Genomic DNA, 14454 nt, shown 5'->3' with positions numbered 1-14454 from the left:
AAATGTTTAGCTAACTAAAGTAATGCCTTGAGAGCAGAACTCGGGTATCGTGAAATTCTAATGATTCTGTTCTTTTGGAGATGATGCTTATTTTGTGTTCCTAGTTCATTTCAGGGCTGTTTATGGCATTTCTGCTGTGCACAGGTGCTAAATGAGTTGTCGGGCGGTGTGCAGTGACGATTCAACTATTGTTCCCCCTTTCAAGAATCTTATGATTTCACAGGAAAAAGGGAGATAATAGGATGATCAACCTAAGATGTGCAAGGGTGAGAGAGAGATACAGAACAGAGGAGAGGCAGTGGGAAGTTGGGAGTGGAGTTTCTAGGAAGGTTTCCCCAAAGTGATACCTGAAAGGAGAAGGACGAGAAGTTACTTAGGTGACACGAGGGTGGAGGAATGAAGGTAGTCATGTAAAGCAAGGGTGAAACCCAGGATTAGCGTAGTAAATACTGGAACAACCAATAGCCATGTGTTCCTTGACAGTGGTGGGATAAGGAGCCAAGAACCAGGTTCTGAAAGCCCCTAAGAGGCCTTCAAGTGAGCTTTTGATTTTAATCTAATGGCGACTGGAAGGAAGCTTTTGAAATTTTCATCAAGCTGTAAAAATCGCTAGGTTTTTGGCTCCTAAGGGTAATTTTGAGGCCTCAGTGAAGGAGGAATTGAAGAGGAATCCATCCGGAAGGAGGAAGACTTACAAGAGAAAGGAGCATATTGTAGTTTGGGCAATGAGTAAGAGTATGGGTTAGAGGGCTTGTTCAGGAAATATTTAGGAGAGAAAATGGCAGTTCAGTTGTTGGTGATGGTGGAGGTGGGTAGAGTGCGAAGGGGAAGAAGTGGCTTCAGGGTTATCTTAGGTTTCTAGGTAGGTGGCTGTGTTGGTGGTGTTATACCACTTGAGATATTGCAAGAAAAGTGGTGAGTTTATTCTCTTAGAAAGCCAGAAAGTGATTCATCAGGTATTTCCATTTTGCTCTGTAGATAATTCTTTGATAATTTTCTTTCGCCAGCACTTTGACACTATAGCTGTTGGGTATCTGTGAAGAATAAAACTTAACTTTTAAAATCTGTAGATATGGGACGCCTGAGTGGCTCAGTCGGTTAAGCATCAGACTCTTGATTTCTGCTCAGGTCATGATCTCATGGGTCATGAGTTCAGGCCCCACGATGGGCTCTGCTCTGATAACACGGAACCTGCTTAAGATTCTCTCTCTCTCTCTCTCTCTCTCTCTCTCTCTCTCTCTCTCTCTCCCCCTCTCTCTCTCCCTCTCCCCCTCTCCCTCCCTCCCTCCCTCCCTTACTCCCTTCCCCTCTTCCTTTCTCTCTCCCTCTCCCTCCCTCCCTCCTTTTGTCTCTTGCTGTCTCTGTCTTTGTCTTTCAGAAATAAACTTAAAAAAATTTGTATATGAATAACTCTTTTCTTAATTTTTTTTAATCTCTAGGAAGAACCTAAGAAAGTCCGCTTTGATTATGACTTATTCCTGCATCTTGAAGGCCATCCACCAGTGAATCACCTCCGCTGTGAAAAGCTAACTTTCAACAACCCCACAGAGGAGTTTAGAAGAAAGTTGCTGAAGGCAGGCGGGGTAAGTGGCACTGTCTTGTGAAAAACCTTTGCATCAAAAAATAGATGCTAGTGTGTTAAGTATAATAATGTGAGAGTGGTAAAAGAGAGGAAGTACCTTAATGACCTAGCTATGGACTCATGGTTTGGGATAAAGAGGTACGCAAACAATAATCTTTTAACTAGGTATGAATCTGAAATTGCACTGTTGGTTAGAATAGCTTTATAGTCCACGCAGTTGAAATCTATTTTAACAAAAAGCCAAAAACAATAAACCCTGCTCAATTAAAAGCACAATGTGTGAACTTTGTTATATCAGTTTATAGAAGCTTTTAGGTAAAGTTGGAAGTCATGTTTAAAATTAAATAGGTTATTATCCAGATTTTCTTGATAAAAATTAATAGAAAAGGTATACTCATTCACATTACATGTTTACGTCGTTTAAATACACCTTTTACTTTGTTTGCGTTATATGGAGGTAAAAGGTGGATTTCTTTTTTTTTTTCTTTTTTTTTTAAGATAATGATAGCCAAGGTGTGATAAATATTTTGTCAGTGTGATTTGGTTAGGATGGGGAAAGATTTTTTTTTTTTTAATTAAAAAAATTTTTTTTTAATGTTTTTATTTTAGAGAGAGAGACAGCCAGCAGGGGAAGGGCAGAGAGAGAGGGAGACACAGAATCCGAAGCAGGCTTCAGGCTCTGAACTGTCAGCACAGAGACTGATGTGGGGCTCGAACTCACAAACTGTGAGATCATGACCTGAGCCGAAGTTGGATGCTTAACTGACTGAGCCACCCAGGCTCCCCTTTAATTTTTTTTTAATGTTTGTTTATTTTTGAGAGAGAGACAGAGAGAGACAGAGACAGAGACAGAGACAGTGTGAGCAGGGGAAAGGCAGAGAAAGAGGGAGACACAGAATCTGAAGCAGGCTCTAGGCTCTGAGCTGTCAGCACAGAGCCCGACACAGGCTTGAACTCACGAACCTTGAGATCATGACCTGAGCCAAAGTCAGACACTTAACCAACTGAGCCACTCAGGCACCCCAGGATGGGGAAAGATTTTTAAGTGGAGTTTCTTGTAGCACAAACATATGGAATATTTGCAGCTGTCAGCTATACAGACAAGCTCTGTTTACCAGTGGAAATCTACTCTACTGTGGGTGCCATTGGAATCACCGTCCTCATTTTACTTCAGATGAACTTCCTGTGTCCTCTTATGTGGGCAGTTCAGACCCCATGAAGTGTTGAAACATGTTCCTTTTTTAGAATTTTCTTCACTTCACTTTAGTTTTTCTGGAAGGTGTTTGATAGTTTTGCATCCATGAACTTATCATTATGTGCAAATGTGTGGACCGTAACTGCGCAAAATGCCTCATTTCTACCATAAAAGCTACCTGAGGGCTATGCAGGGAAGAACACAGTTTTTTCCCTTTATTGCAACCCCTTTTTGTGGGCTTATCAACAACCACTTTGAGAAGTTATGGACCCTCTCATAAGAGAATCACCCATGTATGCACTTGTGTGAACATTTGGGGTTACATGGAACTCCCGAGGTTCATGTTTTGGGAGCCCAGTTTTGCAAGCTCCTGTCCTTTCAGCTGAAATACTAATATGCATTTGAAGCATTGTAAGTACCTTTACACACTTCATTCAGCATTGTACCATGTCAGTAGATGATGGGTTAAATAGGTATTGGGCCAGCTTTAGAAAATGAACCACCACATACAGTATTTTATGGGGAAGTATATCTGCATGAAGAAATAGCCTTTGGTAATACAACTCATTTTAAAGTTAGATATTTGTTATACATTTATTAAGGAAGTGGTTTTTTTTAAAAACCTATTTTATTCTTTTTGTAGTTACCAAGAACACAGTGTTGATGCTATTTACCTGTGGCTATGCCCTTAAAAATGGAACTGGTCCTTTCTTGGGTATTTACCCAAAGGAAATGAAAACACTAGTTGGAAAAGATATATGCACCTTTATGTTTATTGCAGCATTATTTACAATAGCTAAGGTATAGAAGCAATCTGTGTGTCCATTGATAGATTAATGGATAAAGAAGATGTGGTATATATGTATAATGGGATATTGCTCAGAAATAAAAAATGAATGAAATCTTGCCATTCATGACAGTGTGGATGGACCTAGAGGGTGGATATTCTTTCAATTTTTTTATTATTATTTGAGAGAGAGAGAGAGAGAGAGAGAGAGAGAGAGTGTGTGTGTGTGTGTGTGTGTGTGCGTGTGTGTGTGTGTGTAAGCAGGGGAGACGGGGAGAGAGAAAATCTTAAGCAGGCTCACACTGAGCCTGATGCAGGGCTTGGTCCAATGACTCTGCAATTGTAACCTGAGCCGAAACCAAGAATCAGATGCTCAGCTGAGCCACCCAGGTGCCCCTAGAGGGTGGATATTCTGTTAAGTAAAGTAAGTCAGAGAAAGACAAATATCATGATTTTACTACTATGTGGAATCTAAAAACAAGCCAAACAAACAAAACCAAATAAAACAAACAAAAAACCCAGAAAACAGACTTGTAAATACAGAGAACAAACTGGTGGTTGCCAGAGGGGTGGAGAGGAGAGGGTTGGTGAACAATGTGAAGGGGATTAAGAGGTACAAACTTCTAGTTATAAAATAAGTCACGAGTATGAAAAGTATAGCATAGGGAATATAGTCAGTAAGATTGTAATAAGTTTGTATGGTGACAGATGGTGGTGGCTACATGTATGGTGAGCATTTCAGAATGTGTATAGTTGTCGAATCACTCTGTTGCACACTTGAAACTAATACAATATCGTATGCCAATGGTACTTCAATCAAAAGAATGAACTGGTTTATTTTAAATCCTGATTCTCATTTTCTTTCTATGATGGTGGCATTCTATGCTTCTGATTATTCCTCTCTGCTCTGTAGTTAGGTGGGTAATTGCAGCCTGTAGATTCTGGAACTTGAATATAGCAGGCTTCTGATAAGAGTTGTAGGAAAAAGTAAATATGACACAAGAACTGTTAAAAACCCCGCTTAGTCCCAGAGTACTTAAGGGTTGCTTGCGAGCTGGGGAAGAGGTTACAGGTCAGTGATAATGCAGCAGGGCGCAGGCCTGCGTCCTGAGAGGAGGGTCTCCAGTAGATTTCTGTCTCACTCTTGTCAGCCTTTATCGCAGAATTATCCTCCTCAACTTCTAACTTTCCTTCTTTGTGTTTCTTTTTAAGTGCTGTTTGAAGCCTGCAGATTTTTTCCTATTAAACTTAGAGGGTGTCTTGACACCTCTAAAATAAGTTGAAATGTGAAACATTCAGGCACACCAGTTACTTCACATAAATTCTTTAAGGGACTGATGCCAGTAAATTTTGTGGTAAAATTAAAATTAAAAAAATTGTTGAAGTAATGGTAATTCCATAGATTTGATTTTAAAAAATCCATTGAATAGGGGAATATTAGTCTTCTATAGAAATGTGAGAATCTATCGACTAATAAACATTTTTTGGCTTACCTAGATTTTTGGCTACCTTGTATTGTTTTTACCTGATGTGTAAACATTTATCATTGTGTTAGTTTATTAATACAGCCGATAATGGTGTTACTAACTTATGAGCCATTTTGATTTTATTAGAAGTATATTTTTTAAGGGGCACCTGGGTGCTCACTCGGTTAAGCCTCTGACTTCAGCTCAGGTCATGATCTCAAGGTTCGTGGGTTCGAGCCCCACGTCCGGCTCTGTGCTAACAGTTCAGAGCCTGGAGCTGCTTCGGATTCTGTGTCTCCTTCTCTCTGTTCCTACCCTGCTTGCGCTCTGTCTCTGTCTCTTAAAAATGAATAAATGTGAAAAAAAAAGTTTTTAAATAATAATTAAGAAATCTTTTTTTTTTGAGCTTTACTGGAACAATTGACATACATATAACATTGTATAAGTTTAAGGTATACATTGTATTGATTTGACACACTTGTATATTGCAGAATGACTCCCACCATACATCTCCATCACGTCACATAATTACCATTTCTTTTTTTGGTGAGAACATTTAAGATCTGCTTTCTTAGCAACTTTGAAATAGTAATTCAGTAGCATTACTTATAATTGCCCTGCTTTCTGTTAGATCCCCAGAACTTACTCATCTTATAACTGGACATTTGTACTGTTTGACCAATATCCCCACCCTTTCCCCCACCCTGCATCCCCTGGTAGCTACCAATCTAGTCTCTGTTTTTAGGAGCTCAGCTTTTTTAGATTCCACGTATAAGTGATATCATGTAGTATTTGTCTTTCTCTGACTTTCACTTAGCTTAATGCTTTCGTTTCCACCACGTTGTCACAAAGGGCAAGATGTCCTTCTTTCTCGCGGCTGAATAATATTCTGTTATTTTATCCATTCACTTATTTCCAGATCTTGGCTGTTGTAAATAATGCTGCAGTGGACACAGAAGTACAGATGTCTTTTCAGTATCCTGTTTCCATTTCCTTTGTATACACACACACACACACACACACACACACACACACACACACACACAATTGGGATTGCCAGATCCTGTGGTAGTTCTAGTTTTAACTTTTTGAGGAACCTCTGTATTGTTTTTCTATAGTGGCTGCATCAGTGTCCGGTCCCACCAACAGTGTATTCGGGATTCCATGTTCTCCATATCCTTGCCAGTACTTACCATTTCCTTTCTCTTGGATGATAGCCATCCTGCCAGGTGTGAGGTGATGTCTCGTTGTGATTTTGATTTGCATTTCCCTGATGATGAGTGATGTGGAGCACCTTTTTATGTACCTGCTGACCACTGTGTGTCTTCTCAGGCAGCACTTTAAATCGGATTGTTTGTAGTTGCTGCTAGATTAAGGTGTATGAATTCTTTATATATTTTGGGTATTAAGCCCTTATATGATTTGCAGACATTTTCCTCATAGGTTACCTTTTCATTTTGTTGCTCATTTCCTTTGTTGTGCAGAAGCTTGTCAATTTGATACGATGCCACTTGTTTATTTTTGCTTTTGTTGCCTTTGTTTTGATGTCTGTTAGAAATCTTGGTCATGACTGTGTCTCTTTAGATAAACTTTTTTTTTTTTTTTTTGCCTGGGTTTTAAGGTCAGGAGGGGGTGCTGACCCCATTACATGGGGTCGCCTGGATGGCTCAGTCGGTTGAGTGTCTGACTCTTGATTTCTGCTCAGGTCATTATCCCAGGGTCATGGGATTGAGCCCCACGCTGGGCTCTGTGTGTTGAGTATGGAGCCTGCTTGGGATTCTCTCTCTCTCTCTCTCTCTCTCTCTCTCTCTCTCTCTCTCTCTCTGTTTCTCTCCCTCCCTCCCCCTTTGCCCCTGCCCTACTCATGTGCTCTCTCTCTCTTAAATTAAAAAAAAAAAAGAAGGGGCGCCTGGGTGGCTCAGTCGATTGAGCATCCTACTTCGGCTCAGGTCATGATCTCGCAGTTTGTAAGTTTGAGCCCTGCATCAGGCTCTGTGCTAACAGCTCTGAGCCTGGAGCCTGCTTCAGATTCTGTCTCTCTCTCTGCCCCTCCCCCACTCATGCTCTGTCTCTCTCTCTCTCTCTCTCTGTCAAAAATAAACATTAAAAAAAATTTAAAATAAAAGAAAAAAAATTACTTGTATTACATAGATGTAAAAGTTCTATCTTTAAAGGAAAAACTTAATCCTGTATTCTTATGTACTGTGTGAAATCATTACAGCTTGAGGCATGAGTGGAATAAGCTTACTGTTTTGGCTATGGTTCTTTCTCCTTTTTCTTTTAAACCAAAAGTACACAGCACCATTAAAAGTTGAACTTGGCTTTTCAAGATATCAGAAAGGTTATTTTTAGAGGCGGTAGCATCTTGGAAAAATGCTTCTAACTTTTAGAAGAAAACGATTCCAAAAATTTGGCTTTTTCTAGAAGAATCTTAAAAAATTGCAGATTTTTTTCTACTTGAAAAAGTATAAATCAATAACTACAGGACAACCTTTTTTTTTTTTTTTTTTTTTTTTAAAATTTTTTTTTAACAGTTTTCAAAAAAAAAAAAAAATGTACCCTGTGTTCTTCTGTTGAGTAAGTCCCTAATATTAAGGATATTCTTACTTAAAAAAAAAAAAAAAAAAAGAAAGAAAAACTTCTGTGGGAAGGACATATTTGTAATTAAGCATTATTTTGTGAAAATACAGGAATACAGAGCTATTTCAGATGCTAAAGGTAGTTTCCTCTAAATAAGAAGAGCTTGCTAGGGAAATTGTAGATTTTGTTTAGGGCCTAGCCCCTGTCAGGCTTTAAGTAAGAAGAAGAAGGTAGGGGCCAGGAGAGCTTCTGAGAGGAGATTGCCTTTATTTTGAGATCTTATTTTATATTTTGGTTGGTGGGAGAGGTAGAGGACAGTGAGCAATAAACTTTTGAGGGTAAGACTTGATATAATAATCTATTTGTCCTTGAATTTTGAAGCAAGAAGACCAAATGTGCCCTATAGAGAAGCATCTCTGAATTCCAATGGGACGTTTCTGCTTGTTTTTTTTTTTTTGTTGTTTTTTTTTTTGTTTTTTTTTTTTTTTTTTTTTTTTTTATAAATGAACAGATGAATCCTTCTTTAGTGATTTTCAAAATGCTCATTAGGATGTCAGGATTTTTTTTTTTATTTATGATCATAATAGATTATTTGTTTCTTTATTGATCACTTTCTTAGTAGCTAGAGTTCAGTCCTACCGTGCTGAAGGGTTTAATATCCATTACTTTTGATTGAAAGTGGATGAGGTTTTCTTCTGGGTGTGGGCTAAGTAATGATAGTGTATTGTCATATAAGCTGAAAGTCCTTGTTCCACTAACTCACTTCCCTGGCTTTCATGTTGGGAGGGAGTGTGATACAGTTGGAAAAGCTTTGAAATGAGGCAGATTTAAGTAGAGACCTCATTTTTGTTGTCTTCTAGCTGAAGAAAGTTATTACATCTCTCAGAATCTCAGTTTATCCATAAGAGACTCTTACATACGGAGAACAAACAGAGGGTTGCTGGAGGGGTTGTGGGAGGGGGAATGGGCTAAACGGGTAAGGGGCATTAAGGAATCTACTCCTGCAATCATTGTTGCACTATATGCTAACTAACGTGGATATAAATTGAAAAAATAAAAAAAATCCACAGAAAATCATGGTAAACTCGAATGATATGTTGTGTTGTACTGAGAGATACCTATGATTCCTTTAATCTAGATCTTAAAGGTATGTCCTAAACGTCACAAATTATTTTTCTATGGTAAAAAAAAATTTTTTTTTTCAGTTTATCATCTGTGAAATGGGTGAGACTGTATTTTCCTCACTGAGAATGTCTAGCCATGGTGTGTGGCACATAGTAGATATTCAGCCCCTTGTTTTTTTGTTTGTTTCTTGTTTTCTTGTTTTCTTCCCTTGTTGGTTTAGAAAATCAACAGATCTTGGGGCACCTGGGTGGCTCAGTTGGTTAAGTATCCAACTCTTGGTTTTGGCTCAGGTCATGATCTTGTAGCTCACGAGTTTGAGCCCTACATAGGGCTCTGAGCTGAAGTGTGGAGCCTGCTTAGGATTCTCTTTCTCTCTCTCCCTCTCCTCTCTCTCTCTCTCTCTCTCTCAGATTAGTCTCCCTCTCTCTCTTTCTCTCTCTTCCCTCCTCCCCCTCTCCCAAAATAAATTAACTTAAGAAAAAAGAAAGTCAACAGATCTTTAACCATGTGTATTTCAAGCACTTAAGGGTACAGTGGAAAAGGTTTGTTATAAAGTGTAAGCTGCTCTTATAGGCATCTTGACCGCCGGTTAGTGTGCCTGGCACATTGATGGGCCAGTGTTGGATTGAAAGAATTTTAGCCCACAGGATCTTTCTTCAAGGAGCTGAATTCTGGCAGTTTGTATTTTGCTTGTATCAAATGAAACAAAGATCTGTTTAGAATATCATTTTTTAACATTTTTTAATTTTTTAGAGACAGAGAGAGACAGAGCATGAGCAGGGGAGGGGCAGAGAGAGAGGGAGACACAGAATCCAAAGCAGGCTCCAGGCTCCAAGGCATCAGCACAGAGCCTGTTGCGGGGCTCGAACTCATGAACCGCGAGATCATGACCTGAGCCAAAGTCAAGGACGCTTAACCGACTGAGCCACCCAGGTGCCCCTAGAATATCATTTTTTACGATGCAAGTTTTCATTAGAAAAATGATCAGCTCTTATCACTGTTCTGAATTCTGTATTTCCAGCAGATTAAATAAAGGTTTCTCAAGCCCTCACAAGGGCTCCTATGTAGTATGTTCAGCAAGGTAGTTGCATCCCTATGCCGCTGTAAAGAAAGCACAAAAGGACAGGCATCTTTGGAGAATTGAGTTTTTGTTACAGCTGCTCCCCCCGCCCCCACCTCTTGTTTTTTTTTTTTTTTTTTGGCCTGGAAAGCAAATGGTCTGCTTTGATTCTGTTGTTCTTCATGGAATGGTGGTAGGATATTGGTAGGCTTTTTTGCTTGCTTGCTTTCCTCAATTAAACAGGCCAAAGTCTAAACATGTTGTTCAGTCTATTTCTGAATCACTGGCAAGCAGTTAATTTTGAGGACTGAAAATTAAAACTAACCACAGCAGTTGTTAGAACTCGGGTTTCTATAGGCAGAAATCCAATTCTGTTCAGACACCACCTGTTTCAATAGGACATTTCAGACGCCCAGTTGGCAGGGTTTGCTGGAGAAGACATGGGGAACATGCTTGCAGTCTGTGTTAAGTCTGCAGCATAACGCAGTCCCGCTTCCCCGAGTGACAGTTACATTTATATATGGTATGTTTTTGCAAGGAATAAATTGGAATCTTTTTGAAATACTGCTTATTGTGAAGTGGAATTCAAGCCCACAGTAGACCCCCACCAAGGGATTTTGGTTATTAAAGGACCAAAGGGGGCTCATGGTAAGAAGCTCTCTCCTAATGCAGCTGCGGAAGCCATCTGAACATAGCATTTTATCGCAGGGTTCTGGAATGAATCTTGTGTAGGGCCGTTTAGTATTTGCTTTTGTAGGGGAATCGAGAACACTTCTAATTTCTAAACTGTACAAATCACATCCAAACCCCCCCATTTTACTTTTTTTTTTTTTTTTTTGAATAGGTAAATGCACACATGATACAAAATGACATTATAGTGAGCCTTCCTTCAGGCCACCAACGAAGCTGTAATGAATAACCTTTTACGTCGTTCTTTGTGCACATGGATGAGTTTATCCGTAGGAAAAATTCCTGGGAGTAAAATCACGGCTCCAAGGCAAAGTGGAATTTAAATTTTGATGGACACTTACAAATTGCCTGTCAAAGAGGTTATATCACTCTGTGCTTGCATCAACAATGTGTGAGAGTACCTGTTTCTCCACACCGTTCATTTATTAACCCCCCCTCCCAATCTGTTGAGTGAAAAATGATACCTAATTTTTAATTCAGGTTTCTCTTATGAGTGATGATGAGCATCTTTTCATATGTTTAAAAGCTATTTTCATTTCCTCTCAAAGACCACATTTTAATGTATTTTAAATTGGAAATTTTCCGTTTCAGTTTCAAGTTAAATTTATGGGTATTCTTCCCACATACTTACATTTGGAAAGGTTACAACAAGATATGGAAGCCTCTTTAACCGAGGTCTGTGTTTTCAGGCTTTCTTCAACGTGTAACAAATTATGTTCTTAGGAACTGATTTGTCAAGACTTGGGCTTCTAAAAATGTAAGTGGCTTTTGTGGCAAACTCATCCCAGTGCCCAGAGGATGGATAGCTGGCTGCTTATTTTTAAAATGACTCAAAGAAAATAATACATGGAAGATTATTTTAGTGGCTGTTACTAGACGGCTTCATTGGATTTTTGGCTATTTGTTTTGGGACAAGTGTGGCTTTTTGTTATTTTCTGGTATATATCACCCTGTAATTACCTGCCTCAAAAGATAAAAGGTTGCTGCTGTTTTTCACCGGCCCTGATCAAAGGTGATTTATTTAAATAAATGTAGGATCAAGCAGGCCGACTCATTTATTTGGCTGTTTGTCAGAGTTGAGGTTAATTTTCTGTCGTATTTGCCATTTTTTCTTTTTTGTATCCCCCCTCTCCCAGAGCCCGGAAGATTAAATCCTAAAAGTAGAGCATACATATAAATGATAAATAGAGAGGGGCCTGGGTGACTCAGTCGGTTAAGTGTCCAACTTCAGCTCAAGTCATGATCTTGGGGTTTGTGAGTTCGAGTCCCGTGTCAGGCTCGGGGCTGACAGCTCAGAGCCTGGAGCCTGCTTCGGATTCTGGGTCTCCCTCTCTCCCTGCCCCGCCCCACCTCGTGCTCGCTCTCTCTCTCTCTTAAAAATAAACATTAATTTAAAAATCATAAATAGAATGTCAAATTTGTGAGGCTTAGTTCCAACTGTAACATTCATCTCATAAATTTTTAGGGAAAGTGTGGTCATAGTAGAAAGTTATGTCACTCAGCATATTAGTGGGCTTATGTTTTAATTTCACCCAAAGTTACATAAGTTGATTGCAGGACAGTTAGGAACTTGTGAAAATGTGCACTGGAAGTAGTCGTGGTCTAGAACAATCCCCTTGCCTTCATTTGTTGCTTCTTTCCTAATTACCTATTTTACCTTCTCAGTAAGGAAAGAAAAAATAGGGGCACACGTTTCCCAACGTCCACAGCTCACATGTGCTTCCTGCGTAAGTTGAGCAAAGGCTAAATGGGAGAGAAATGAAACAGGTAGATACTCCTGAGTTTGCACTACGAAAAAATTCTGTTGCGTTTCAATTCTCGGTGTTGGAAGGTGTGCGACGTTTCTTTCGGCAAACCTCCCAGGAGCGGCAGTTTCGCTGACTATGTATATGTGGCAGCCTTCATTTAGTCCTGAAAGGAAATACTGTGATATTTGACAGGAAAACAACACGTAAGCCTGCCCCTGGTTCCCACCCCCAGTGCACAAAAAGCCAAGAAAATAAGAAGTGAATAGAAAAGGGGAAAAAAATGGAAGCATGTGAATCTTGGAGATTTTCAAATTAAACAACGAACAATTCTCTCTCTTTTTAAATACATACATATTACAATTGAAAGCCATTGGTTCGAGTTTTCCCTCTCTTCTTGGCTCAGGTAGCTCATTCCGTACTTGTTTTAAAGCCGCGTACGAGGTTTATCTAGTATATCTGAGTGTGTTCCCTTCCTTCTAGCATCCTACTAAAGGAATTGCTTATGAGAGCAGGTGTCTGCCTTGATAGTCCCTGCTGGATATTGTTTTTGCCTCATACTGTATAACATTAAGTAAAAATCATTTTTGCAGCGGGGGGTAGAGAAGAGAAGCTGTAATTAACATTTTATTTTCTGAATTTATGTTGTCCCCAAAGTTATACAAAAACCTGACAGTGATGGGGTCTGACCATAGCAGTTTAAAAAAGAAATGTAGGAGACTCTTGAAATAGATATTCGGCTTTCATTTTTGAGGAATAAGGATAAATGGTAGGTGGTTTAATATAATAACCTTTATTCCCACAAGGGACACAGCCGTGGTGTGATAGAAAGAATGTTTGATTTGAAATCTGAAGGCACAAATTCAGTTCTCAGATCTGCTGCTAATTTACCTTGGGCTTTACTGAAATAAGCACGATACCCCCCTTCCTCCCACTTGAGATGATTAAGTAAAATGTGGAGCATACTTAACCAGTCAGCAAATAATTATTTATAGAACGACCTCTTTTTTTCCTATAGGTTTTTATGATGCTTTGGTTTAAATCACAGTTTTTGTTACCTCGAAAGGTGAAAATAAAAGATTTTTATTCCAAGACGTTGACATAATAATGGTGTTCTACTAGAAAGAACATGTTTTAGCCCCAAGAAGGAATCTGGCTTTTTACCTATTTTTAACATAAGTGGATGCTAACTTTAGAAAATGTAGACTTTCTAGAAAAGCAAAAGGAAAAAACGAAATCATAATCCCTCCAGTAACTGGAACCACTGTCAGTATTTTACTTTGTAGTTCTCATGTAGATGAGCTATCTCACAGGATGTTTATATTTGCATTTAATGTATTACACGTGAATTTCATGTGTTAAACTAGGTGACTTTATTTTTGTTCAAAAACATCTCCTCACACCTCAGACAATTGATGGAAAGATTTTGGTTGTTTGTTAACACGTTACGAGTAATGTGTTCTATGTTGGCCTGTGGTAATGTGAAATGGTTAAATATAAAAAAGGCTTCAGGGGCACCTGAGTGGCTCAGTCGGTTAATCATCCGCCTTTGGCTCAGGTCGTGATCTCGCAGTTCGTGAGTTCAAGCTCCATGTTGTGCTCTGTGCTGACGGCTCAGAGCCTGGAGCCTGCTTTGGAGTCTGTGTCTCCCTTCTCTCTGCCCCTCCCCTGCTCATGTGCGCGCGCGCTCTCTCTCTCTCTCTCTCTCTCTCTCTCTCTTTCAAAAATAAATAAACATTAAAAAAAATTTTTTAAAGCCTTCATTAATGGAAAGATTGAGTAATATATAGATGCCCTAGCCACAAAGCAAACTCGTCCATTCTTTCAACTATTGTCAGAGTAAAACTGGAATATAGTAAAAATCTAGTTAACTTCACAAATTTCAGTCTTAATAACTCCTGGTGGTTCAAGAGATGGATTTGAGTGGTTTACCTAGACAAGTGTACGCATATAGCATCACTATCATAGTGTCTTTGGGCACGTTAGAAATAAATGCCCCCACTTCTCCCCGCCGCAGGAAGCCTTCGCACAAGGGACGCGGCATAGCTAGGGTAGCATAGTGGGATTTCAGCGTGTCCTCACTCCGTTGGCCAAGCATCTTTGTGCAGGCGGTGATCTGGACCACTACTTACGGTAATGGTACTCACTATTTATAGGTCCGGAGAGAGAGGTGATTTTTATGTTAAAACAAAACTATCTTGTCTGAGATAATCTGGGCAGGGAT

At 39.4% G+C, this 14454-nt stretch overlaps 1 protein-coding gene across 2 annotated transcripts in view; it reads left to right on the top strand.

Annotated features, from left to right (window-relative positions):
• Positions 1 to 14454, top strand: part of MLLT3 (MLLT3 super elongation complex subunit) — a 286493-nt gene that overhangs the window by 165188 nt on the left and 106851 nt on the right. For both annotated transcript variants that reach the window (XM_049635187.1, XM_049635181.1), the window contains exon 4: positions 1440 to 1583. In XM_049635187.1, the coding sequence (XP_049491144.1) occupies positions 1440 to 1583 (144 nt within the window). The remainder of the gene's footprint in view (positions 1 to 1439; positions 1584 to 14454) is intronic.

This window comes from Panthera uncia, chromosome D4 (genome assembly GCF_023721935.1).
Source record: "Panthera uncia isolate 11264 chromosome D4, Puncia_PCG_1.0, whole genome shotgun sequence".
Taxonomy (NCBI): domain Eukaryota; kingdom Metazoa; phylum Chordata; class Mammalia; order Carnivora; family Felidae; genus Panthera; species Panthera uncia.
Note: the sequence above shows the minus strand (reverse complement) of the source record. Positions and strands in the feature narration are given on the sequence as shown.